General features: G+C 38.6%; 1 protein-coding gene across 3 annotated transcripts; it reads right to left on the bottom strand.

Annotated features, from left to right (window-relative positions):
* Positions 1-833: 833 nt before the first annotated feature.
* Positions 834-26,224, bottom strand: LOC131242685 (beta-galactosidase 10). 3 transcript variants are annotated; one of them, XM_058241491.1, is made up of 19 exons: positions 25,807-26,224; positions 25,419-25,514; positions 24,836-24,948; positions 24,629-24,695; positions 23,926-24,018; positions 21,526-21,669; positions 20,733-20,821; positions 18,122-18,227; positions 17,872-17,959; positions 17,601-17,719; positions 17,085-17,249; positions 15,734-15,912; positions 9,806-9,915; positions 6,067-6,176; positions 5,525-5,632; positions 3,718-3,828; positions 3,267-3,478; positions 2,291-2,627; positions 834-1,202 (listed from the first exon to the last, which is right to left on the bottom strand). In XM_058241491.1, the coding sequence occupies exons 1-19, from the start codon at positions 25,978-25,980 to the stop codon at positions 1,092-1,094; spliced, it is 2,532 nt and encodes an 843-aa protein (XP_058097474.1). In that variant the 5' UTR covers positions 25,981-26,224; the 3' UTR covers positions 834-1,091. The 3 variants fall into 3 exon arrangements, with proteins under 3 accessions (XP_058097474.1, XP_058097475.1, XP_058097476.1); XM_058241492.1 differs by having other exon boundaries at positions 21,526-21,665; positions 23,922-24,018; XM_058241493.1 differs by lacking the exon at positions 24,836-24,948 and having other exon boundaries at positions 25,807-26,223.
* Positions 26,225-27,312: the final 1,088 nt, after the last annotated feature.

Raw genomic sequence — 27,312 nt, forward strand, 5'->3', positions numbered from 1 at the left:
TGTACATCTTGAAAACTGATTTGGCTCAAAATGGCGTTTATGCGTCAAAAATTCCTTTTTGAGGGTGCGTCCAAATGGTCCCTTGGCCTATAATTTAGACAATGTAGCTTGGGTCTAATCTGCTCTAGTTTTGGGGCTTGGGCTGCACCTGGGCTTCTGCCTGTCTTAGGCTCTGTGTTTAGCCCAACCTTATTTAACATTGGTGGGCTGAATATTTGGCTGGCTGGCTGGCCAGACAGCCCAATATCTTAGTTCATGGGCTGAACGTGGACATGCTTCAACCCTGGTCGGCCCAGCTACAACCTTCTGGCAGATCATCGGCACCATGCATGTGATAGTTGGTGTCAATCCATACTTCCCAGACTACGGGTCCAAGAATGGTCCATTTCCCTACAAAAATTGTAAGTTAGATCCAAACCATCAACCCGTTGGTCTACAAGATGGATTGTTTAAGGGACGAGCTGTAGTTCACTTTTGACAGGCAAGTACATTTTTATCTTTATTTTGGGTTAGCTTGTTAGTACACACAGGCAAGTACATTGCTCCAACAGTTGATCACCTCACCCATGCAGTATTTTGGACCATCCACAATGGGTCCCCCGCAATATCGAGGGTCTTGATATGAATATGACCTTACTACGTGCAATGAGATGTCCACAGGCATCAAATATTCTGCCCGAGTATGGCTCTAATTTCTCTAAATGCCAGGAAGTAATGTTAAGAGCCACCAAAATGTTTGTTGTGGGTGTTTTTGGAGATATTGAGTTTTGGTCAAAATACCGAATGTCCAACTCTCAGCTGTTGCAAAAAGAAGTAATGACAGCAAGATCTGATAGGCACAACAAAAGATAATTAGGTCTTGGAAATGGAAAACAAAAGGTACACTCAGCCACTCCAAGCAACCAGCTTGGAAGAGAAATTGTTACAGTAACATGACATTCAACTGGCTGTAGGAGGCTTCGCCTCATGCGGCCTTTGGATACTTGAAATCAATAGGAATTTCCTGCTATACTCAATAATCTATATTTAAATATGCCACTTGATTGGTGCAAGCAGCTTCCGCAACTGAAAAATCTTGGGCCGACCATCCTTTAGCCACATGCTGCTTCAACGGCAAGTGCTTTGCTCATGCCCGGACATAAATCCGTATTGAAGTTCTGTTTTGATAATGCTATGGTGCACCCTTTCTTGTTCAGACATACCTGCGATTGAAATAAAAAGGCATTCAGCACAAAGAGGCCCAGCATGATAACTAGCACAGCTAATAGTGCATGTTCTGTTTCTTTATAACAGCAGATTTATAAAGTTGTGTTTTGGGAAGATTCATGATTTGGGAGTATGATGGGCAGCAACAGAGCAGTTCAAAATCACTTCCAGTTCCGCCCTGAACATCGGGGTGCACTCCAGTGGTACCGGTACCACCATAAGCTCCATGTGCATCGGACAGATGTGGGGCCTACATGATGCATCAATAAAATCCAATCCCACAGATCAGATGCTTCATTGCATTTTAGCCTCAGGGCCATAAAATCAGGCTGATCTGTTAATCCGGTGAGTTGCGTTACAGGGAACAAGTTGCAAAGGAACATCCACCCTTGATTTGGGTGGAGGGCTCACTGTTATATATATAAAATCCAGACCATTCAGACCCTTCATCTGGTCGGGATGAAGAGGCAGGCAGAAAATCAGGCTGTTTCAAAATTCAGGTGGACCCCTGTGTAAATCAAGGGCAGGCGTCCCCTGTGACATTGTTCCCTGTGTCGTGGCCCACCTGAGTGTTGGATCAGGAAGATTTTCAACATTTGGAGGTAATATGAGGTGATGCATCTGATGGATGGATTGGATGACCTTCATACATAATGTGGGCCTTACATCTACTGGGTACCATTATAAGCTTACAGTGGTACTGGTACTACTCGTGCACCTCTTTCGGGAATAATTCACAAGCATTATCCAATTATTCATGAATTATTCGTGAAAGAATACTTTGAAAAATCAGAGATCACTTGGTGAATAAAATCAAGATCAGGATGCTTCTGGTCAAGATAAAATAAGAGATTAATCCGTGTTTAGATATTACTCTTGCCAGCAGAGATGAATAGAAGGAATTTAAAGGCAGCACTCATTAGGGTCCTTACTCTTGCCCGGGTGGTTGACTCTCAGGAGTTTCAACTCCCAGTCAAGGGTTCGAGTACCCGTAGGTGGTGAAATTCCACCTGCGTGAGTGTGTGGGGTGTGTGTGCGTGTGTAAAAAAAAGAAAAAGAAAAAAAAAGAGGCAGCACTCATTACCTTATTTACCATAGAAATGGAATTAGGATCATGGCACTTTCCTTTCTGGTAAGATCCGCATGTCCCACTAGGAGTTCCAAAACTTGCAAATCTTATGCTGGAAATGACAGTATTCTCTGGGCACGTCAACTGGAGAGCTGCTTTGGCTTCCCCATTGAACTTACTGATGTTATCCCAAGATTCAACATTTATAGAAGGATAATCCTCTGAAACAAGACCACAAGCACCTTTTGCAAGTCGTCTAGAGAAAGAAATCTTAGTTGGCTCTCCACCTTTCTCTTCAAAAATCACCAGAATATTTCCCGATGGTCGAAACCAAGATCGTGGAACATGGTACCTGTTAAAAAGATGAAGAATAGGGTTGATATTACAAATGTCCATTCAGTTACAAGACCACAAAAAACTCACGAATTTTCCAAAGAAAAGCACGAATAAGTCATTAATAATATACATTTTCTGGTTTGTTAAATTGACTGAAATCACAAACAATAACCTTAGTAGGCAGCAACCAAAAAATTGGGGCCGCAAAAACTCGTTATTTCAAATTTGGTTGATTGTCAAAACATAAATGGTTTCAAGAAAAAGTTTTAAGTTGCTGGTTTAAAATTTCAAGGGATGCTTTTGGGAAGCATGCAATTAGGAGTGCTCCGCCAATTCAAGTGTATTTTCCAAAATATACCAAAATACCCTCAATTTTACCTGAACCACCAACATCAAAAGATTTTTGCATTATTTCTAGCATCCAACAAGAATAAGAAATAATGCAGATATCTAATGATACGTGAGAGGAGATTACTCAGGAGTGCTCTGGTCCATAAAAATTTTGAAAAATTGGACTGTTTCAGCATTAAAGAAATTCTTAAGAGATACAATTATGTTTCTAAAATGTTGGGCACTTGTGATCATGGGAAAGGATAAAAAAGGAGATGATGAGAAGGTAAGAACTTTGTAATAAGTGGATCGCTTTTGCTTTTACCATCTTTGAGTAGGCTCTCCACACCCTCTGCTGCACTTGTTTGGCATGAACTTGCCTCTGTAATTGCATTTGGGAGGGCATTCGTCATGTATGGAGCTACTCCTAGGCCAGTATCTTCCAATTGGTTCTCCATTCAGCCAAGCTTGACCTTTTCCCATGTGTATCATGTCTAACCCAACTGGTTCATTCCCAGATGGAGCATCAAGAACAGCCTGCGAAATTTTAAGCATAAGAGATTTTTCTTAGAGAATTTGAAAAGGTGGGTGATTCAAGTTACCTTGAAAACATACAATAAATGAGTCCACTGAAGAGGGAACAAGGTCCATCCAGATCTAGCTGAAGGACTACTGTGTGTGTGTTTAACAAGAATGTAGTCCCTTTTTCAGTAATTATCTTGTATTAACTTTTAGATTGGCATAATTACTGACAATGAGATACAAAGAGTAAATACCTTGTACCATGTTAGAGGTTGATTGCTTGGAGGCTTTGATGTTGATACCCACTTCACATTATTCAAACCATTTGGTTTGAAAATATTTAGATGCTCGCCCTCCAATCCAATCTGCAAATGACAGGAAGAAACACCTTCAAGAATCAGATGCTAGGTACTTGTAAACATTTGCATGCAAGAGAAGATATAGAGTGCAGCAGGAGAGGGAATATTGGTGTTTCCAGGTTCAAATATTTTTCTTTCCTTTTTAACTTTATATATATATATATATATATATATATATATATATATATATATATATATATATATATATATATATATATATAGGGAAAAGGTACTATGCGCTCGACCTCACGATAAGCTCCCGTGAGGTCGAGCTGCATGGGCCCCACCGTGATGTGTGTCGACCATCAACACCGTGCATTTGATGGGTCCCCTCTAAATTATGGGATATCCCAAAAATCAGCCGCATACGGAACTCAGGTGCGCCATACGATCTAAAATCATGTGAAGACATGCCAAAAACATATAAAAGCACTTGGTGGGGCCCACCTGAGTTTTGAATGCTGTTGAAACTTGGTCTGAACCCTCATCCAAGTGGGACACACATAATGGATGGGCTGGATTTGCAAACCACATCTCGGTGGGCCCAATTAACGATTATGAATGTTTTAATGGTGCACGGCCCCTCCACACTTCTGTATGTGGTGTGGCCCACACAAGTCACGGATTGACTTGATTTGTGAGACCTAGGCCCATGATGGAATGGTGCATCTGACTGATGGGGTAGATGTTCGAAACGCATCACGGTGGGGCCCACACAACTCGACCTCATGGGACGGTCTTGTGAGGTCGATCGCATAGTACCTTTTCCCATATATATATATATATATATATATTTGTTCAACTTGATGATTTCCAAGTCAACTGATTTATGAATTTCTAAGGGTAGATAAGGGGAAAATTTTATAGAAAATTTGAGGTCCTTTGGATATTTACACAAACTAGCATGGATTGGTTAGGAAGATCACTTGTAGAATTGTTTTTTTTTTTTTTTCTGCAAGTTGTTGCTAGTTTAGTGTGTAGGCATACATGCCACTGTAACCTACCATATTTTAACCAGTCTCTAGCACGTGGGGGATATGTACAAGTGCTATACATCAGAGAACTCCTTCATAATGCAATTGAATCTTCAATTTAAAATTCAAATTCAGATGAAGGGAAATGAAATAGTGTCAAGTTGGTGACATGGCATGTGTTTGGCACATGACATGGTGTGTGGTTTGAAAGCTGAAGTGTATAAAAGAAGAAATGTGAGTTTGTATTAGGAAATCCAGTCGCTTCATATTTTGAAGAGCTGGAAGGAAGAACTAAAAAAAATCATTCAGCCCTCTCCAAGAGCCAAGCCAAGTCATATGAAAGTTTAAGAAGAAGAAAATAAATCTGATGTACTTTCCTTCTTCTTCTTTTCTATTCTCTTCAATGTGTAAGCTTTTTAACATCTTGTTAAGCTTTCATCTTCATGGATGTTGATGATTGTTAGTTTTGTTGTTTGAGATTGTGAAAGCTTTTATTGATTTGATAAAATATAGAAGAGACTGATAACTGAAATGAAACAAATGGCATCCTTTATCTCTTTCTAAAAGGACCAAGAAAAACTATTCCGCCACATAAAATGATAGATAATGAACCAAGCATTCCAACAGAAAAACCACTAAAGAGCACCTTACAGTTCATAATATGTAAATGTAAACTCTTAAACAAAGGCATGGGGATCTAAATGGATGTACACAATCTCTGTGGTTACCTTGTAGATCCATCTACTAGATGACAAGTCAAGGGTTCCATTGTTGAATCCTGCTATTTTGACACTGGTTAGTCCTGCTCCTACCCATTCATAAAATGGTCCTGCATTCTAATGGAGAAAACAAAAACAGTAATCAAGAAACAAACAAGTGCATCTTCAAATAACAGGGAAACATAGCAATCCTGTTTAGGAGCTTCTATTAAAGAAACTGAGAATTAGAAGAGTGGATACATGTTCCCAAATTGGACGATGGTCTATTAGTACCAAGTCTAACTAAGGAATCAGCTTCAAATTTCCTTCCCTTCAGGTATGTATGAAGATGACAGAAATGAGTTCATCTCATTTTAGTTAATCATAATTATGCACTAGAATCATGATTGTTGGTCATCAATATTATTTTTAATCCTTACCAAAAAGAAATATGATCTCTGATACATAATTACAATTAACTAAAATGAGATGAATTCATTTTTAGGCATCATTATGATGGGACTATAATGTTTAGAACCCAACAACAGATGAGGCAAACTGCAAGTACTTACTTGTAAGCCAACAGTCATGCTTAGAAGTGCAATCTCATTCTTCCCTGCTTTTAGAGGAATGGGACTTTCAAATTTGAATGTTGAATCCAGGCCAGTTCCAGATGCAGTGACTATAAAGAACAAAGACAGATGGATGTAAGTTTGCTCGAATGAGTTCAATGACATGGATTTCATGAAAAGTTACATAGAGTAGGTAACTACCTTTATTTGGAAACCCAATAAAGATGAATAGTAATTTTGTATTGCACAAATACATGGGCACAAACCATATGAATAATTGAAGTATATAATAACAATTAGCTAAATGGATAAGAGCTCTTTTTATTAAGAAAAGACATGTTGTCAAAGAACAAACCATGGAGTGTACTACAAAATAATGAGCATGAGACTAATAAGAACAACTCCAGTAGCATGGCTGCTTGTGTCACATTGAAAATGTAAAACTGAAATGCAATTTTTGGCAATTGAGTTATGCCTCCCGTATGCTTCTACATAAAATGCTGAGGTCATATCTCCCACTAACACTACTTTGACTCTAATATTTCACATGATCATTCACACTAGCAACTTCCTGAGTTAAGCATAACTTGAACACTCTAAAACCTCCTAGGGAACATAGAATCCAATCAAAGGCTACTTTGACTAGCTAGCTTCCACAAGTAACTTTACAAACCCAAGTTCCCAACCAATATTATCCTAAACTAACCCGTTACATAACACATGCTTCATGGATAACTTGTGGGTTTCTGAGAAGAACACAATTAGGATATAACAATCCCACCATCCACTATTGAATCCCTTGTAAGATCACGATGGATTCAAGAAACATGAATATATATGGTCATATTTCTCTCTTCTTTTCTTTTCTTTTCTTCTTCTTCTTCTTCTTCTTCTTCTTTTTTTCTTTTTCTTTGGGTCACTTGATGATGGGGTGTTAATGCTGATATTTATTACCAATTTGCGACCCTATAGATGCTGATTTGTGAGACGGGGGCCCACTTGTGATTCTATAAAGACGGGGGGGGGGGGGGGGCGGCACTTGATGATGGGCCTCCTAGGTTAGCCCATAGGTGTTAATGTTGATATTTAATACCAATTTGCGACCCTATAGATGCTGATTTGTGAGATGAGGGCCCACTTGTGATTCTATAAAGATCAATTTGGAGACCTAACGAGGCATTATTAATTTCTTGAAAAAAAAGCTCCATTTGGATAAACTCAAATTGGATGGAGAGCCTAGAATAGTCATCAACCAAAAGTCCTCAGGAGAAGACCAGAGTTTTAGGAATTTTCGTCCAAAGAGATGTTCTATTCTAGTCGTCCCAACCTTTTAAATATTTTCATGGAGAAAAAAAAAAATCAGTCACTATCAGTGTTCGAAGTATTGGTATTGCTACAAGTTTTGCTAGCCGGGGATACAAAAACAATATTGATATCACCGATAACCGGAAATGCAAAGAAACATTGGGGAAACATGGGGAAAACGGTGGAATTTTTCAATGAAACTCCATGAGATGCTAAAATACACATATTTGCATATTTAGAAATTAAAAAAATTGCAAAAAGAATGTATACATAATAAGTTGCCAATATGCATGTGCTATCGTAAAAAATCAGTCTAACCATCCCATCAATCATATCCATCCATCCAAACATCGATGATATTTCAGAATATCGACAACACATGATATTTCACTGAGCAATCGTCGACAACTAGAAAGGAAACGAAAGATTGTGGTCTTAATATCGCCCATGTTGTGATAACGATTTTATCGCAATATTATCAACATTATTGTTGACAATTTGAACACTGCATACAACCATGTACCCATAAAAAATTTTGAAATGAAAATTTTATAATAAACAATTTTTTTTGGCAATATCAATACGCAATAATATCGCCAATACATTGGTGATACAAGCAACGCCTGGAATTTACACAGTCAAAATATTGGTGATACAATGGCGATATTGATACATTGGCAATACAAGCGACACAGAGAATTTACACACGAAAATATTGGTGGAATCGATACATTGGCGATACTTAGCGATACATAGCTGATACCTGAAATTTCTGATACTACCAGTGTTGTTGGTATTGCCAAGCTGAGGATAAGGACGATATCGGAGATTTCGATAATATTGGGGATACTCCGAACAATGGCCATTGTGATCTAAATACAACAAGCTTATCAACAGTTCACCACTAAACACTAGACTAGTGGGAAACTGATACACCTGAAATTTGAGGATAACTTGGATAAACTTTGCAAATGTTATTGAAGTGATTAGTCAAGTTATTTTTATTTCTAACCACAGAGGCAAAATTCTGATCCTATTCAGTGCACACATATAAAAAATGGCATCACTTTAGACCTGGCAGGTATTTCTAGTAGACATGAGTTATAATGCTAGTGAGTTGATACTTAATTTGTTGTTTGTTTTTATAAATAACAAATAAAATCAGTTAGATGAGATTATAATAAAACAAGTTTCAGTGTTTGAGTTGTGCAATGGATGTGTTGTAATGAAATCAAAGATATTCCAAATAGAGGAGCAAATGCTGGAATGGGCTAATGCTTTGGAGAAAAAGAGAAGTAACCACCTCCAGCTTCCGAGATTACCAAATAGAAATGCAAAGATGAAGTAGCTACAGATTTTATCATGCATAGGGAATCACTGGTCTGCAAACGAATACAATATGTGGTTTGTTCTCCAGCTTAAGATGTAGTATCAGTTCATTCTCCAGCTTAAGAGGTAGTAGCAGCGGCAGGGTTTTTCCCAGGTCCTAGTCTTGTTTAGGGATTGGGCTTCCTAATTTGTGGGTGTCCGTGTGGGTCTTTGCTGTCCTGGGGACAGTGGATGTATAGTTTTAGGCTCTGTTCTTTTCCTTTTCCTTTTGTTTTTTCTGTCTTGTTTGTTTGATGCTCCTCTGTTTTGTCTGTTTCCTTAGTCAATAAAATCCTTACTTTTCAAAAAAAAAAAAAAAGCATTTTATGTCATTTAAACATTTTCTTCCTCTATCATCTGGGAATTTTAATCTTTTACCCTTCCCAAAAGCATTACATAAATTCCTTAAGTTCATAATTATTTCTTCAATTCAATAAAGTAATTTCTTATCAATATCTACAATATGTATATAAATCTCTACCAAATGAATTAGGATTGCAGTTCCTAATCATGTTTTCTTCACCTATAATCATGCATGAGAAAATCTTGCTTGTGGATACGAACACCCTGTAATGCTTCCAGGTCCAAAGTTCTGAATATAAACTAACTGCAATTCTAGCCAATAAAACAAAGAACCACATTGCATGTAGTACCATATAGGTTGCTGTCCAGCTATTTGAAAATAGCAAGGAAATTAGGATTAAAAGTTTTAGGAATACTATGCGATCAGCTAGTTTATTCAGCTCTTGTATAGTAAGTAAATGGCCAGTGTTGTTATGTGCTGGAAAAAGAGCACCACGGTGCAAATGGATAACTTAAAATTGCTCCGTCAGAAATATCACATTTAGAGTTATAAAACAAACATGTAATGCATGCATATACTAACACAGAGTGTACTCTCACAACCAGTTATGGTATGGAAAAGTTCTCTTTGATGAACTCATCTCAGCAGTAATTTACAAACAAATAAAGCAGTTCATATATATCATCATCATCACATCATCATCATAGCCTTGTCCTAGCTAAATAAAGTAGCTGATACAGATTGAGAAAATTAGATAAGAACCTTGAAGTTCCCCATTCACAAAAGCATGGAGAGCATGCCCTTTTGAATCTACTATAAGTATTGGACGACTTCCTTTGCTCAAGAATTCTTCATTTTCATCAACGTACAAACTGCCATATCATAAAGTTTAAAACCTCATTAGCATGCAAGGATGTCACTATGAGTTATGACTACACTTTGTTCGCATAGCACACTAGAAGTTCTAAATTGTTTTTTATTGACAAGTTTTACATGTTCTCATTAAAATGTTCTACTTTCTTGTAACCGCAAGTGTAGAAAATGGATCCAGTAATTAAAACAAAATCAGGGTTTAGGTCTGTAATAGTTAAAAGAAAATCTCAGCTAGCCCCTTTCGGAGTTCCATTCAAACAGTTGATGCTTCTTCTACAAATGGCTATCAACGAGATGTATATAACTAAACACGTATCAGAGGTACCTCTGAAAAATCGTATTTGCATTCAGAACATGTTTCGACTTCCAGATTTCCAGATACATGTTAACTCTCTCTACTAACTTTGAAAGGGATAAGTAACTTCCATGCAATGGTACAACCAAAGTTAATTATCCAATTCCAGGAGAACCTTTGCTTGGAAGTTATTGCCTCAAGTATGTAGCACATATGGACATCTCGATGTGCTGGAGCTCAGGTATTCAGATTGTGAGGGTGTTTTCTGGCCCTTTGTCATGAAGATTATTGTCTAAGACTGCGCTCATCTTTGGGTATGGCTCAGTTCTTAATCATCCTATCCCCTCCAACAACTCACACGGTATTTCTGGTAGATGCCCGGGCAATCTGCAGTTCCCCTCTCGGGTTTTGGACTGATCTTCCTCATACTCCGGTGTTTCAAAAGCAGGTACCATCCTTGATGGCATGTTTGCACATCTTGTTATCCCGTGCCTGGAAATTCTTCTCCCTCCTGACAAATGAAGTTGGATCTGGTTTGTGCCAGGAATGGAAACACATGGCCGTCCAACCAGGCCTGAGGCAGTTCCATCTAGAGTTCCAAGAGTTGCCTGTGCTTCCCTTCTTTTCTGAACCAACTCCACTCATCCATATATCAGATTGTACCATGCATTGTATGGATCCTATCTCCTGGATTTTCTTCTTCCTACTCAACTTATTATATGCATTATTCATAGTATCCTGACATTACCGATAGTATCCCTGATATTATCCGTATCTCCAGCTCGGCGATACCGATAACACTGGTAGGTATCAGAAATTCTAGGTATCGGTGATATATTGGTGAGTATCGCCAATGTATCGACATAGCCAATGTTTTCGACATTGTTCTGAGTATTCCTGATATTATCGATAATATCCTCCAATATTATTTGTATCTCCATCTCGGCAATACTGATAACCTGGAGGTATCAGAAATTCCAGGTAATAGCGATATATCGGCGAGATATTGCTAAGTAACGACAATGTGTCGATATCGCCAATGTTTTCGACTATGTAAATTCCAAGTGTCGCTTGCATCACCAATGTATCAGCAATATTTCGATAATATCGCTAAAAATCTGTTTATTAAAAAAATTTCCATCACAATTTTTTATGGGCACATGATTGTATGATGAAATGCATGTTTATATGTGTGTATGTGTGCATGCATGGATGGATGGATGGATCGTCGATGCATGCATGCATGCATGGATGGATGGATGGTTGAGTGGATAGATGGGTGCATGTGTGTGTCTGTGTGTGGATGCATGGATGGTTGGATGGATGGATGGATCATGCATGTGTGTTTATGTATGTGCTTGTAAGGATGGATGGATGGGTCCACTATTTTCACCACGTTTCCCCAATGTTTCCCTGAGTTAACGATGCATGCTTTTAGGCCCCCACTAAAAGGAAACTTATTATTTGATTTCTAAATATGCAAATATGTGCCTTTTTTCTGTTATTTTATTGTTAAATATGCAAATGTGTATTTTAGCATCTCATGAAGTATCATTGGTAATTTTCACCATTTTTTCATGTTTCCTAAGTTAGTGTTACATGCTTTTAGGCTCCTATTAAAGAGAAACTTATTGTGTACGTGTCCTTTTTGCAATTATTTGATTCCTAAATATGCAAATATGTGTATTTTAGCATCTCTTGAAATTTCATCGAGATATTCCACCATTTTCCTTGTGTTTCCCCAATTTTCCTTTAGTTAATGACACATTTCCGAGTATCAGCGATAATAATGGTGATGTCAATCCATGTTTTAAATTGCAGACTTGCAGTAACATGTTGCGTAGCATTCAACCCTCTGTAGCAGCTTACAGGATACTTCTATTTTTAAATTTAAAAATAGGGAAAATATGATATATATATATATATATATGTCAAACAACCATTCACTCTAAAAGCTCAAGTTGTCAGAGTGTGGTGTATCAATGTATATCAAGGGACTTAATTACTTCAACACCACCCCGCACGTGCGGGGTGGGAACTCTGCACGGGAACATACTGACAAGGGTGGAGGTACGCTCACACCATAAATAGGCGGGGATTGATTTCCCGGTCCTTGAGCCAGATCTGATTTTCCTGGTCCCCCGTGAGAGAATAATATTTTAGTGAGGTATATTTGCTGCTCTCGAGATTCAAACATAGGACCTTCCGCTCTGATACCATGTCAAACAACCATTCACTCTAAAAGCTCAAGCTGTCAGAGTGTGGTGTATCAATGTATATCAAGGGACTTAATTACTTCAACAATATATATATATATATATATATATATATATATATATATATATATATCTATATATATATATATATATATATATATATAAAGCCTAAAAGATGATTCATTTTTTCAAGTATAAGCATGTTCAAACAAGTTATTAGTTTAAAAGCCAATCCACATATATAACCAAATCAAATCATTATCACATCAACAATTTTCTAAGCAAACCGCTTTAATTAATAATGTCTACTTGAAACCACAAGTTACAAGTATGAAAGGAAATTAAAATCCCACAGGTTGAGAGTATTAATAAGTACAATATATAAAATACAATTATCATTTATAAAAAAACAAAACCATAGTGTACGCTACATATGCTATGACCATTGTAGTGTATGCTATAGGGGATTTACGCTATTTGCTAACGCTACCACTATGCTACGGATGCTATTCAAAACAATGATATCAATACATGTTCCATATCCCCAGCCATCGATACATGTAACTATTCCGATACTACAAAAATTGATTATATGTCATCCCCCATTTCCCTACTCAATGCAACCCCACATGGCTATGTGAACTCTTCCATTTGTTAACAAATAAAATGCAAAGATATTTTATATTAGAGAGAGGGGGCACTCTACAAGATTTGAGTTCCAAAGAAAACAAGGGGGAAGGGGAGAAGAAAATGGATACCAGAAAAGAGAGAAGTGAAGAAGGGATTCTTTTAGTGCATGGTAGGGCTGTTGTAGTGTACCAAAATAGAACATTGTTGGAGTCTTCTTTTTTGGATGATGAAGGGTTAGGATTTGGTATTGGGAGAAGAGAAAGAAAGAAGAAGAATATATAAGATAAGAGAGAATAATGATGTCCAGGTAGGATTTTGGTGGATTGAGAGATGGGCTTAGAAAAATAGCTAAGTAGGCTCTAGGAAACAAAAATCATGTGAGATGAGTTTCTAAATGAAAGGGAGATTTTAGAGGTATGAAAATTTCATAAGGTAACTTTTGTTTTTGAAAGATAACTGAATTGTATTAAAGGAAAAGAGAGAAACAAAATAGAGGAGACTAGGCGGCCGACATGGTCAGCCAGTTAGACTCCTAAAAAGAGAAAATTACAATCCTGCATAGAAACTAAAGAAGAAGCCCATTCGATTAAGAGATGAGTCGCCCTAAGAAAAGTAGCCTCAGCTGATTTGGAGGAATCATTGAAGCATCTATCGTTTCTTTCTTCCCAAACAGCCCACCAAACCGCTAGGATAGACATTCTCCAAAGCTTAGAAATTTGTTTCCCACAAGTAGCTCCATGCCAGGCTTGGAGGAGATCGTTCACAGACTTCGAGAAGGTCCACTGAATCTTAAAACGAGCAAGGAGGGCTGACCAAATCTGGTATATGAAGTGACAGTGAATGAAGAGGTGGTCCACTGATTCTTCTTTCGCCATGCAACATAAGCAAATATTTGTGATGATCATTCCTCTCTTTCTCAGATTGTCAACTGTGAACACCGAATCCTTGCCAACCAACCAACCAAAAACAACAATTTTGGGGGGGACTTGATACTTCCAGCCATGATATAGGGAGGACACAGCACTAGGAGATCTCGCAAGAAGACAGTGAAGGGATTTTACCGAAAATTCACCATTTTTGTCCAGACGCCAATCTAACCTGTCTGGCAACTGCTGATTTGGGCTGACGCTATAAATCCGGCTGAGAAGGGCCGCATATTCTTCAATTTCCCTTATCTCTGAGAGCTCTTCTACACTCTATGTTCCACGCTACGGCACCTCCAGCAATCAAAAAAGAGGCTTCCACAGAAATATTCTGATTCTTCACAATACGGAAAATGCGAGGAAAAGCAGCGCACAGGGTTTCCTCCCCATTTCGTAAGGTGGCATTGAATAGGAATACTAAAAGAAAGAGAGGGGAGGGGATAGAATGAAGAGAAGTGAGGAAAAGGATAATAATACCTTAGAAGTTTGAGATTAGGGCTGGCAATGGGTAGGGGTAGGGCGAGGCTAGGGTTGGTCTCCTAAGCATTAGCCCTAATTGGACTGAAAAGGCCCTAGCCCTAGCCTAACAGGGTTGGGCTAGGCCAGGTCTCACCTTGTAAGGAAAAGAGTTAAATGATCAAAGGTTGAAATAGTTTGACCTAGAATTTTCTCTAGGGTATCCTCCATCTATGACTAATTCCATCATATAAACAGTTTGGACCATTGAAACATGACCCCACATCCAGCGCGTCTTTAAACTACACATGCACGTTGGATGGAAACCACTCACAAGTATCTTTAAACAATCCATTTCTTCTTCTTTTGTAACAATGGCACAATTGATGATTGGAATGGGCCAAGCGGGCTGGGCTGAGCCATTCATTATGGCCTAGGCCCATTTTGGGCTGGAATATGGTCCAAGATTTCAAGCCCAAGCCCAGCCCTTGGGCTTGCAATGAAAAAAGAAAATCCTCATGAACTTGCTCTCATGCCATCAAATGATTAATGGGAACCTTGAAAAAATGTAAGAGGGTTCTAAGACTTCTGATATGTTTTTAAATAAATAAGATGTAACTTGGAGTAAGTGCCGAGATAATAAGTTAATAACTGAATGGCATTTGCTGCAGTAGTTTCTTCGCGACACACACAAATTTTGGGTTAATTGCAATATACTCACTAGGTGGGGATAAATGCCTCTTGCATAAATTTATTTTCCGTTGCCTCCATTTGTATTGCAGTTTTTCTCTGTTAGAGTATATTGTGTATTTACATCTCATATTTCGTTGCACCCTCAGGCCTCGGGACACCATATCATTTTGTATTAAGGTTGCTCAATAAAATAAGATTAGAGGGAGCATTAATCTCTCCAACTCAATCTTTTCCTAAAATCTCTCTATGTGTGACACAGCATCATCCTCTATCCATCCACTCAATTTCCCAATATACTAACAGTTTTTCTCTGTTAGAGTATATTGTGTATTTATGTCTCAAATTTCGTTGCACCCACAGGCCTCAGGACTCCATATCATTTTGTATTAGGGTTGCTCAATAAAATAAGATTAGAGGGAGCATTAATCTCTCCAACTCAATCTTTTCCCAAAATCTCTCGCTGTGTGACACAGCATCATCCTCTATCCATCCACTCAATTTCAAGGCCACCTCTTTTCAGAAAAGTTCCATCAGTCAAAAATCATAACCACAGGGAAAAAAAACGAAGCATGTTATTAGATGATATAAATAGTTAGACGCTAACCTTGTTGTATACCAAAGATAATCAGTTGAATCTTTCGTGGTATTTATATGATCTACAAAACCATCCTTAACAAAGTCAGCTTCTCCCCAGATGCCTGCCTTCTCCATGAATACATCCCACTGCAAATTTGCCCCGTCTTTATCTGGTACCATTTTTACAATAGCAGTTTGGGATCCAACCTGGTGAAATTTGTATGTAAGAATTTAATATAATAGAGTTTGCAAGGATGACAAAAGTGGTGTCAGAATATGAAAGGTAATCCATCAGGCATTATGTCCAAAAAAATTGCATCTTTGCTCTGGAGCACCCGTTGAGTATATAGTTAATTACTAGATGAACCTAATGCATAATGCCATTACATGATAATCATAACCCAAGAAGGACAGCTAAGCATTTCTCTTTTGAATAATTACGGGTGAAAAGTAAAGCCCAATTACATTAATCATATTTCACCTTCAGTTGTTTCTTAGTAGATATGTGATGCTGGACAATTAACCACTTGCTCTAAAAGCTCGAACTGTTAGAGCATGGTGAATTAATCCCTTTATCTCATAGCTTGGCCCCACATCTCATGGGTTAGGACCTCGGCCGAACCCCCCTCGTGGGCCCCAAATCACATGGGTACTGCCTCACACGAGCCACCCGCCTCACAGGAGCCGCCCACCCTGAGTGTGCCCCTGCATCCCACAAGCAACCCCACTCAAGCCTGGTGTGAAAATGCCCCTGCATTAATATGTCAACAAGTGGCCCTAGAGTTTGTCTTAGGCCCGGATTTTGAACTATTTGGGCCAGGCTGTTCGGCTAGACCTATTTTGCCTTTGATAGGCCCAGGCCCAACCCATTGACAGCGCTATTTCTTAGACTATTAGTTTGACAAGTTTCAATATTTTCACGTTGGCATTTAATTACATTTATCACCAACTCACGCCAATCAAGTTACTATCGATTTGTACTTTCATCGTTTATGGTGAATAGGTATAACTTGAGGAGCCTGATCTAATCCAGGTTGTCATGAGTTGTTGCATAATAATCCAGTGCCCACATGAATAAAAAAGGATAGCAGTTCTTTCTTTTTTTTGGGAATTATAGATGAAAATTTAACATAATAATATTAATCATATTTCATATCCAATGGTTTTCAACTACTGATTCCATGATTTTTTATGCTTTTCACATGGGTATTTATTTATCACAAATTGATGCCTAATCGAGTTTACTATGTATGGATAATGAATTGTATTTTATGAAATGTATCGATGGTTGACTCCATTGCATTATGAGCTGTAATAATATTCCATTCTACACGAATGTCATAGAGAATTATAAATTTGTATGATAAGTGAAAAGACACCTTTGCTGTATTAAATGCCACATTCTTGCAATCTGGCAGAATGCTAACTGACCAAGCAGGAACGTGATAAGATATATTTTGAAATTTCAGTATTTTGTCATTTTCTTCATCCATATTTGCGATGAATGCAGCACATGCTCCTGAGGGATCTCTATAAATATTGGCCTGCACAATAATGAAGATAAAGTGAAAATTTGCACAACAGATGATATGAAAACACTCAAAATTTCAGATCACAGACATGGATACCGACAAAAATTAACATTGATTATGAATTGCAGATATAGACGCAAGTTAGACAAGTGCTGATTGAGAAACAGATTATCACCACAAATCCAAAAACACTAGACACCATGGTTAGCAGTGATCATGGTGAATCCTCACCAGTTTAGCATCGCCATATAGGCAACGCTAAAACCAAGAGGCTTGGGATATTTATGCATGACTCTCTTGCTGATAACAATGTAAATTAGAAACTTTTCAGAAACAAATACATAAAAGGGAAAGAAAATTTACCTCTTGTAGAGGACCAAGGGACACAAGAGTTGACTCCCCATATAACAGTGCATGCTCACATAGCTTTATAGCTTTATGTAGTTCCTTAAGGTGCCCCCATTTGGGTAACCTTGCGAGCCCTGGAAATCCATTTAAAGAAACATCATAGAAAGAAAGAGATAAGGGATGTCAGTAAGTAACCTCCTCCCTTTTCTGGGTTTCATAAACATCAGTAGCAAATTGGATAGAAAGAGAAGTGCATTCAAAACTTATTATCAGAAAAATAGCATACCATATTCATCAATCGGTGCATCATAATCATAGCTTGTTGTAATGAATGGCCCCCCTGCAGTACGACCAAAATTTGTTCCACCATGATACTACACAATGCCCACCATCCAATTTGAGCATTAGTGAACAGGCACACAATGAGTTAACACTTCTAGAAAAATTGACTTGTGGGCTTAATAAGGTGGACATTACACAAAGATATTTGTTATCTCTTGAGGAAAAATTAGATAACTTGGAGAGAGTCACACTACCATGTAATAATTATGAACACTACCGCCTTTCTGGAAAAACCGAGCGACAGCAAAAGCAACATCTTCAGGCGGCCTATGAGGATCTCTGGACCCAAAAGTTTTAAACCTGAAAAGAGGTACAATGTCATGATCATTACTACTAATGATAATCATTACAGTTTTTGAGTGGTGACTGAAACCTTATTAAAGCTACAAAAGCAAAGCAACAAAACAAGCCCGCTAGAGAAAAAAACAAAAAAAAAAACTCAAGGGGCAGATGATGAGGAACCAGCACCCCAAAAAGGGGGGACTAGATCCTCATAGTTTCTTCCGTTCTGATCTTTGCTACATCTGGTGGTAGCCCAAATTACTCTCTCTCTCTCTCTCTCTGGAACACCTCATCTGGTACTTAGCCTTTGTTGCAAAACGTCCTGTTTTTGAATTCCTTCCATATTGGCCAAATCCAGCTAACAAAGTTGTGGCAAGATGTTTCACCTTGTTCTCATGAAGCCCCTGTGCCACACCTAAAGGATGACCTCTATCATCCTAAGCATCACCCAGACCATCCAAAATATATTAAAAAAAGTGCACCAAACAGCCCCATGAAGATGCAATGCATAAACAAATGGTCCACCTGATTCCTCATTTTTAAGGCATAGCATAAATTTGAAATAATCACCTGTCTGCTCTCATCAGCACCTTAGCTTTTCCGACAAGCTTGCGGAAAAGTATCGCCCTTGGTGGACACTGGCAAGACCAAACTGAAGTTTTTGGAGCCATCTCCTTCCTTCGACATCCTCTGAAAGTAATGAATAGAACAAATTCACTGAGGAAGTCCCCAACCTCTCAAGATTCCACTTCCATATATCCCTTTCACCTAGTGAAGGTGTCCATCAGTTCAAAAGCTCCATAAGACTAAGAAATTCCTCAATTTTGTCTCATAGACCCTCTTAAGCTCTTGCAATTGCACCACTTGATCCCAAGAGATTATTATAGGATTAAAAAATAATTACTTCTTTCTTGGGAACAACCTGGTAGAAGTGAACATAGACTTTCACATATCTCTGAGACCTGTGTTCGCAAGCCAACCCCAATACCGCGAATGATCACTTTGATTAACTTTGTTTCCACCCTAAATACCTCATAATCCAGATTCCTCTATTGGGGGACGAAACCTTGGTGCAAAATCACTTGCTTCTATGAGTGGCCATCCTAAGCCTCAAATCTCAAAGCCATTTCCCCAGATGTGCAATATTCATATCTCACATCTTTCAGTCCACAAGGCTCTCCTAGTTCCGCCTTTACTACAATGAGTAACAATTTTCGGATCTATTCAATTGAAATATCTTTCAAATGGATGGTTCCTATGAGACACTTTTCAGATATCATCATGTGTCTTCCTCACAAGCAATTGAGAGTATCCTATCTTCTCATCGTATATAAAGTTAGCATCATCTTGCACTCATAAAGTTACAAACAAAATAAATTGCTCGATTGAATTGGCCTTTTGTATGTCAATGCAACAAGAACCACGAAATCCTCTTTTAAATATATAAAATTCTGTCAGGCTTCAATCTTATAAGGAGCGAAAGCATCCATGCAACTAGAGTAATGAGGCATGGAAACAAAACCCAGAATGTACTTTGTAGGGAATGAACTGCATATTTTGGAATGAACTATTATAGTCCGCCTAGCTATTTTCCTCTAGCAATCCCCTAATGTCTCAAGGTCACTCATGGAAAGTTGAATAATATGTATCAATTAAAAAAAATAAAATGAAGAAAGCTAGATAGGATGTATCAATAAAGAAAAGAAAGAGCAGATCTATCACCCATTACCACCATATAAATTACCATTGTAAGAACAATTATGCACAGAGGATATGTTGTACTGAATATACTAGTATCAATGTTCCAGGTTGGACTTCCTTCCTGTTCATAGAGAGAGCAGTACTACGATTTTTTATTTTTTTTTTGAAAGATGATGGAGCAGTACTTCAATTTACACGAATATCTAGTACAACACATCCTCTATGAATTGTAGTTGGACTCATGGCCCTTCCGAATTCACAGGCAGTGACCAGATCTGCAGCCTACAAGCACTACATCGTTGAGAGTCATTTTACACACTATGAGCTCTGGGAAGCTTAAACACTTGCTGGTATGTGAGGAATCAAAGAGGCAGAGATCCAAATAGCTATTAAAAGGCCATTTCACAAATATGCATGCCTACTGAATTTGGTTTGACATCAACATGAAACAGTAGTGAGTTGTCAATATTCAACTAGATTTTAGCAGCAATAATATGCAGGAGTTGATTTTTCTAAAGTATACAAAATGTCTAATCCAATCTGAGGACTCAAGGCGACAATCAGAATTCAGATACCTGCATGCAGCCATGAATGTATTAAAGAAAGAAAGGTTATGAACTCTCAGCCAGAAAAAGACAATCAACTGAACCAATCACAGAGAAGAAATGAGTTCGGGCTATCCATTTAATAGTTATATTTTGTGCAACCATCTGCACTCCTCAAATCAAATCATCAATGGCAGAAGCAGCTTCTAGTTATGGAATTCAAACATAATAGGAACTGCAGATAAAAATGGCAATGTGAAGAAAAGAGAATCATTACCATCCAGGCCAATTCTCTGTCCAAATTTTTGGCTTGTTGACGGAATTGGGTGTGAACTGGTCACAATAAAATGAATTACAGGTATTTATCTGCAAAGACAATGAATGCACATGCCGTGAGCTGAATATTGAATTCATGGGGTTACTTTAGTGAATCTAATTCACTGTAGTTATAAAACCCATTTCCCAAATGTAAAGAAAAACAAAGGATAATACAACTAAACTATCCTTTTATCCAATTAGCTTTGAAATTTTATGCAACGCAATATTGCGGCTCCAAACTAAAGAAAAAAGAAGAAGAGGAAATTATTCCATTCAACACTTGAACAATGAGGGATTGATAAGACAGGATTTGCTAATAAAAGCTAAAATTTAAACTATTAGATATGAAATCTCTGAGCTCATCAACCACAATCATTGCTCTATCAGCAGTCGCAAGTGCTACAAGCAATAAACTCTGCTCTGAAGTTATATACCCATGTCCTCCATCAAATTCAAGTAGCTAAGGTTGAAACAGTCAGAAGCACATAGAAGAAGAATCACACTGCCATTTAACAGTAGCCAAATATAGACTAAGAGGTACACATAAATTGATTCTTGGGTGACAAATACATCAATCAATGATTTGTGCTGCATGTATGTGTACTGTGTACATATATATACATATATAGATCAGTTATTGCTTAGCTTGATCTGTGCTGCATGTGTGTGTACATATATACACATATATAGATCAATTATTGCTTCGGCTTAGAAAAAATTTAGAACTTTTTTATGAGTGACTAAATCCTCACCACAGGATCAGGAGCATCATACTGCTGGCACATTATCCAAGGGACACCAATATCTTGAGAAACTGCCATTTGTGCAGCCCACATTGCATATGGCTTCCCGCCTTCTCCATAAACCCTTTCGATGTCTCCATATTCATTTTCTATCTGCAACAGAACAACTGCTTAGTCAACTCCTCCGCACTTGAAACAGATACTAACAAATTACATGAAAATCAGGGCCTCATTGTTGTGGAAAAATTACTGGAAAGATAAAGTAACAAAAATCCGAAACAGTCACTGCCTAGCAAAAAGGATATAATTTGAAAGAACTTTCAAGCAGTATCCATAAACCACCAGCAGTTTACATCCTATTTGATGTATCATTTGGGCATCTTCACAAAGGAACCACCTGCTAAACAGGATCTGAAGAAACACACATTTCTGTGATGTTAACCTATCTTATCATGACATTCAGCGACAACATTTTCTAAAAGTCAAGAAAGACGAGATTATCTTAACAACTTCATGGTAACAGTTGCACCAGCTGGTCCCCAACCTGGGTAAACGAGGATTGATATCGGGTGGGCATCTGGTCGTTGAACTTTTCCCAAGCTACTATGAGAATGCCTACTTCAATTAGAAGAAGATTCATAAAGCTGACACCGAATATCTGGGACAAGGCTGTCATGATGATGATAATGAATCACGAAAGACAACATTCAAAATAGTTGCTCAAATAGTAGTGTTTGACATACATTTATAGTCATAAAAAATAATCATTTTTTATCAATAACTGAACGAAACTCTTTTACTACAAAAAATTTCATGCAATGCACAGGTGTTGTATAGGTAGAAATCTATGAAAATTCCAGCAATGATGGCCTGTAGAAAATAACGATCAACCTAAAAAAGGAAGTTGACAATAGGAAAAAGGAAACCATGCATATATTCCATGATTATATCAATTTACCAACACACCCTCATATAGTCGGGTGACAAATAACCAAAAAAATGCTTGCATAGAACCAAAATCAACTTGATGGAATGTGTTAGTCTCCACAGAAACACCTCACCTTTGTTTTTTTTTCCTTCCCTTTTTTTCCCAAATAATATCAAGGGAATCGCTTTCCATATCAACAGGATTGGGAAAGTGAAGTAAGAAGATCCTCAACATGTATAATAATACTAAATGGGGTATGCTCTGGTGGCACTGGGCAGAAGTGGGGCCCACATGATGTATTCACAACATCTGATCAGTCCATCAGATTCGTCATCTCACGTTACGGCCAGGGCCCAAAGATCAGCCCAAATAAAAACTCAGGCAGGCCACAGCACAGGGGACAAACTGAGAGAGGACGCGCACCCTTGATTTGCAAGGGGCACCCCCATGCTGTGTATATGGAAATCAGGCTGTCCAGACACTTCATCTGCCCTGGATGAAGGGCTAGGAAAATAGGCTGTTCCGAAACTGAGGTGGGCCCTGGTAAGAATCAAGTGTAGGCACCCCCCCTGTTCCCTGTGCTGTAGCCCACCAGAGTTTTGGATCAAGCTGATTTTCAGGACCTGGGGGTAACCTGAGGGGACGCATCAGATGGACGGGTTGGATGTGCTACATACACGACTCCACATCTGCTCAGTACCACCATAAGCTTATGGTGATGTTGCTACTACTGGAGTGCACCCCATACTTAATCCTCTTACATCTTTTATCCCATTATGGCATTTGAGTAATCAATTTGCTTAACTAATGTAAAATATATTGGTTTTCTCAAGGTTCAAAAGCTAGCAATGTACCAAATTGGGAACGTACATCTGGTAATATGATGCGAATATCTGTATCGAAATACATTACTATGTTGATAAGTATCATTTAAGTCATGAAAACATTTCGATATGAATGCATGGTATCAAAATGTATAATTGATACATCCTTCCAATAATTTTATTGGAGTTTTCAGTCTCATTGCAAGATCGATAATATTGCAAGGTGTTGTATCATATTGGGAATGCATCGAAATAAAATCATGCAGTGATACAATACTTTCAGAACCACAATATGAACCTTGATTTCTTTCTACTATTGTGTAGAAGCACTTAATTTAGTTTTTTTTTTTTTTTTGGTTTTTTTACTTCTTTAAAATTACAATATGGCTTAGTTAGCCTGAAACAACGTTCAAGGATATACTTTCATTGCTTATGAGTATCTTCATATATTTGTTCTCCTGTATGGAAAAAAAATTCCAGAATATACTTGGAAATGAATAGATATCCAGAAAACTTCTTTGTGTCTACTGAGCATTGCCCATCAGCAGATTCCTACAAAGGAAGATCGACCATGTCGATCCACTAAGCCACTCGGAGGTTGCACAGTAGTCATGTTAAATAACCATGAGACAGCATGAAATTAAGAGTTACACTTGCCTGAGCCAATATAATAGGCCCTCCCTGTGATGCGAACATCTTCTCTTGCTTCATCATGCTCACTATAAGCGTCGTGAAGTTTTTCATGTGAATCTGGATGACAATAAACATGATAGTAAGGTAAAACCATGTTCTTATTGGACACATCTCATGGGAAGAAGTTTAAGGTTCATGATCAATCATGTTCACAATTCTACAAGAAATATGAACTTAAAGAGACGAGTATTATACAATGCACTGCCCAATTTAACAGAATCTTCATACAGGCCAGTATTCCATAGATGTGGGCCCACCTTCCAGTAATCCAAGTCATCATCTGGTAGGCAATAGACCAAAATTCAGCTCCATCAAACAATCCCAGTTATTTGATCAGAACACTTTTGTCCTTTACACATGGACCATTGGCTGTATTGTAAATTTAACCATCAATTTGCCGACCATGAATCAGACAGCCAAAATTGTCCAACGAGAATGGTTTTTGCAGCATTGCCCATCCCCTGAGCACCACGGCAGATGAACAGTCTAGACAGTTTTTGCAGAATTGCCCATCCCCTGAGGATCACGGCGGATGAACAGTATGGACCATCTTGAAGCTGGGCCCAATATCTATGGAATGCTTGCCCGAACTGAAATGCCGCTAATTTTGGCTGCACGTCATACATTTCTTCTCAAGAACTGGATGATGATAAGCCCATTCCCAAACCTTCCAGGGTTCGTTGTCAGTTCTGAAGACTGTGCCGGGCACATAGTGCAGCCAAACAGGTACCCCACTGTAAAGACATAACCCAACAGTTGTGATCAAGATTTCAAGCCATACAAACAGGTAAACATAACTTCAAAAGCATGCATGTAAGAGATCAGTAGCTTTTAACAGACAGCAATTGTACAAGAAATAAATTAACAGACAAACCCGAAATTCCACTCAGCTGCAACAAATGGACCAATTCGCAGGATCAAATAAAGCCCAGCTTCCTGAACAATCTTTACAAATTTGACGAGATCGAAGCGCCCATCAAAATAATACTGCCATATTTGACATCAATGATTGAATTCATGTTTAATAAAAGGGTAGAAAACACTGTCTTTTTCATGAGGAAATATGAAATGCTCAAATAAGCTTTTGGTGGGCCGAATAAACTGTACATGTGGGGCCCACCATCTAAATCATCATGTGATCGCCCCACAGTGGACAGGACATATCATCCTAAAATGATCCTAGGGATCCAACTTGGCACCCGTTAAATGAGATTGGATATTGTTCTAGTTCCCCATTTTCATAGGATGGCCACGGTCACCTGATGAGGGAGATACAATGGCATGGTCAGTCCAATGATGGGGCCCACCACCAACCAGCTCAGCAGCTTATGGGACCGAAAGGTGGGTCCCGCTGTACCATTGCTGGATATATATATATATATATATATATATATATAACTCCGTTTTTTCTTCTCTCTGTTCATCAGATACAGATCAAAGCTGCCAAACACACTCACATTGCCAGGAGAAAGTTCGTGACCATTCCAGAAGACGTATGTTTCAATCACATCAATCCCTCCTTCCTTGGCAGTCGCAACAAGACCCGGCCACATCTACTCCACACCAAAAAGATTTCATAAACAACAAACTATAAATAAATAAATAAATAAATAAAAAACAGAGAGAGAGAGAGGAAGAGAAAAATAACTCCTCTGTTCCAAAACACCCCACCGTCCATTGCCAACGGGCGGGGATCCCAACACACTTTCGCCATCCGATTCCACCCCTTCCTCAGAAAATGGGCAACAGGACCCAATCTGAATGTTGCATCGGGATTCCCGCCGACCGCGAAAAATAAGGACAATTAGCTAAAACGCGAAGCCGGAACTACATTTCCAATCTTACCCCGGGAACGCTGCGAGGATAATGAATGGAAGCTGACATAAGAAGCTTCCGCTGACCGTTGATGATGAGAGACCTCCGATCGTATGTCACATTGCCAGCCGATGAGAATCCAGAAAGCAAAAGGAAGGAAAAGAAGGAGAAGAGAAAGCAGAGCTTCCTTTCAACCATTGCCATTCTCTCTCTCCCTCCCTCTCTGCTCTGCAGTTGGGGTTAGGGCATTGGAAAGCTGTATAAATAGCAGAGGGAATGAGAGAAGAAGAGTGGAAATGGCAGTGGCAGCAGACAGTAGGGGCACTTATGTCCTAAAAAAAAAAACTGGATTGGGTTTTCTAGGGTTTTGCATTTTTGTCCCTGAGAAGTTTTGACAGCTGCATGCAACGCGCTCTCGGTTCGGTAACTGTCAGTCGTTAAACGTCTCCCGCGCGCGCGAAAACGCGTCTTTCCTTTTCTTCCGGTCGTTGGGAGATTTTGGCTGTGGGCTGTGGAAACGCATTGGCTACTCCCCCCGCCACCAGCCAATGGCTGATGGTCGGTGATCTGTGGGCCCCACCATGATGTATTTATTTCATCCATTCCGTTAATCCATTTTTAAATATCAGTATAGGGCTTGATAGGAAAAATTAGAAGGTTCTAAATTTCAGGTGGACCACACCACAGGAAAACAATAGTGATTGGATATCCACCATTAAAATCCTCATGAGGCCTACTGTACTGTTTATTTGAAATCAAATCTGTTGATTAGGTCATACAGACCCAGATGAAGCGAAAAAACAAATATCAGCTTGATCCAAAACTTTTATAGCCTCCAAAAGTTTTTTAATGGTCAAAGTTCATTCAACTCCTATAATGTGGTCCACTTGAGATTGGTATATAAATAATTTTTAGTCCTGTACAATAAAATTATCTAGAAAAATAGATGGAAGGCATGGATGAAATACATACATCATGGTGGGGCCCACAGATCACCGACCATCAGCCATTGGCTGGTGGCGGGGGGAGTAGCCAATCCGTTTCCGTGGCCGCTGGCTCCGGTGTTAGTTCTGCACCATTTAAAAAATAGCCGTGATTTATTTTACGTGTGGCATTATGTACACGTATCTAGCCTATCCATACTGTGGGTCCCGTTTTGGATGGTGTATATGTCAAAAATTTATGCTGATCAAGGAATCTTAGCCTTCAATTTAGTGGATATTGAATGGATGGTTAATAGACAGTGAATGATCCAATTTCGAAGGGAAAATAAATCAGATGGCTGATATTATCTTCTGAAGGCAGTTCTTTCATTTTTGGTCTTTCGACAGTTGCTGCAGCAATTTGGACGGTCTGGATTGCAGATTAACTTCATCATGTGTGCTTCTGAAGAGTGAAGAGCCCAACTGTTTTTAAATGGTGCAGAGCTAACATGGAAGTTAGCCCTGATGGTGCATTAGGAAAGGTCCATAACTAACTTAGGTGATCCGGACCGTTCGATCTGATAGGTACCCAATGGAAATGGGTATCACGACT

This window comes from Magnolia sinica, chromosome 4 (assembly GCF_029962835.1).
Source record: "Magnolia sinica isolate HGM2019 chromosome 4, MsV1, whole genome shotgun sequence".
Classification (NCBI taxonomy): domain Eukaryota; kingdom Viridiplantae; phylum Streptophyta; class Magnoliopsida; order Magnoliales; family Magnoliaceae; genus Magnolia; species Magnolia sinica.

Excerpts from the sequence above, each read along its gene's own strand:
- LOC131242685 (XM_058241491.1), bottom strand. The coding sequence starts at position 25,980 with ATGGCAATGGTTGAAAGGAAGCTCTGCTTTCTCTTCTCCTTCTTTTCC. Across the intron at positions 18,228-20,732 it reads ACAGAGAATTGGCCTGGATG|GTTTAAAACTTTTGGGTCCA; the intron begins GTAATGATTCTC and ends ACCTCTTTTCAG. Across the intron at positions 5,633-6,066 it reads GCATGACTGTTGGCTTACAA|AATGCAGGACCATTTTATGA; the intron begins GTAAGTACTTGC and ends TTTCTCCATTAG.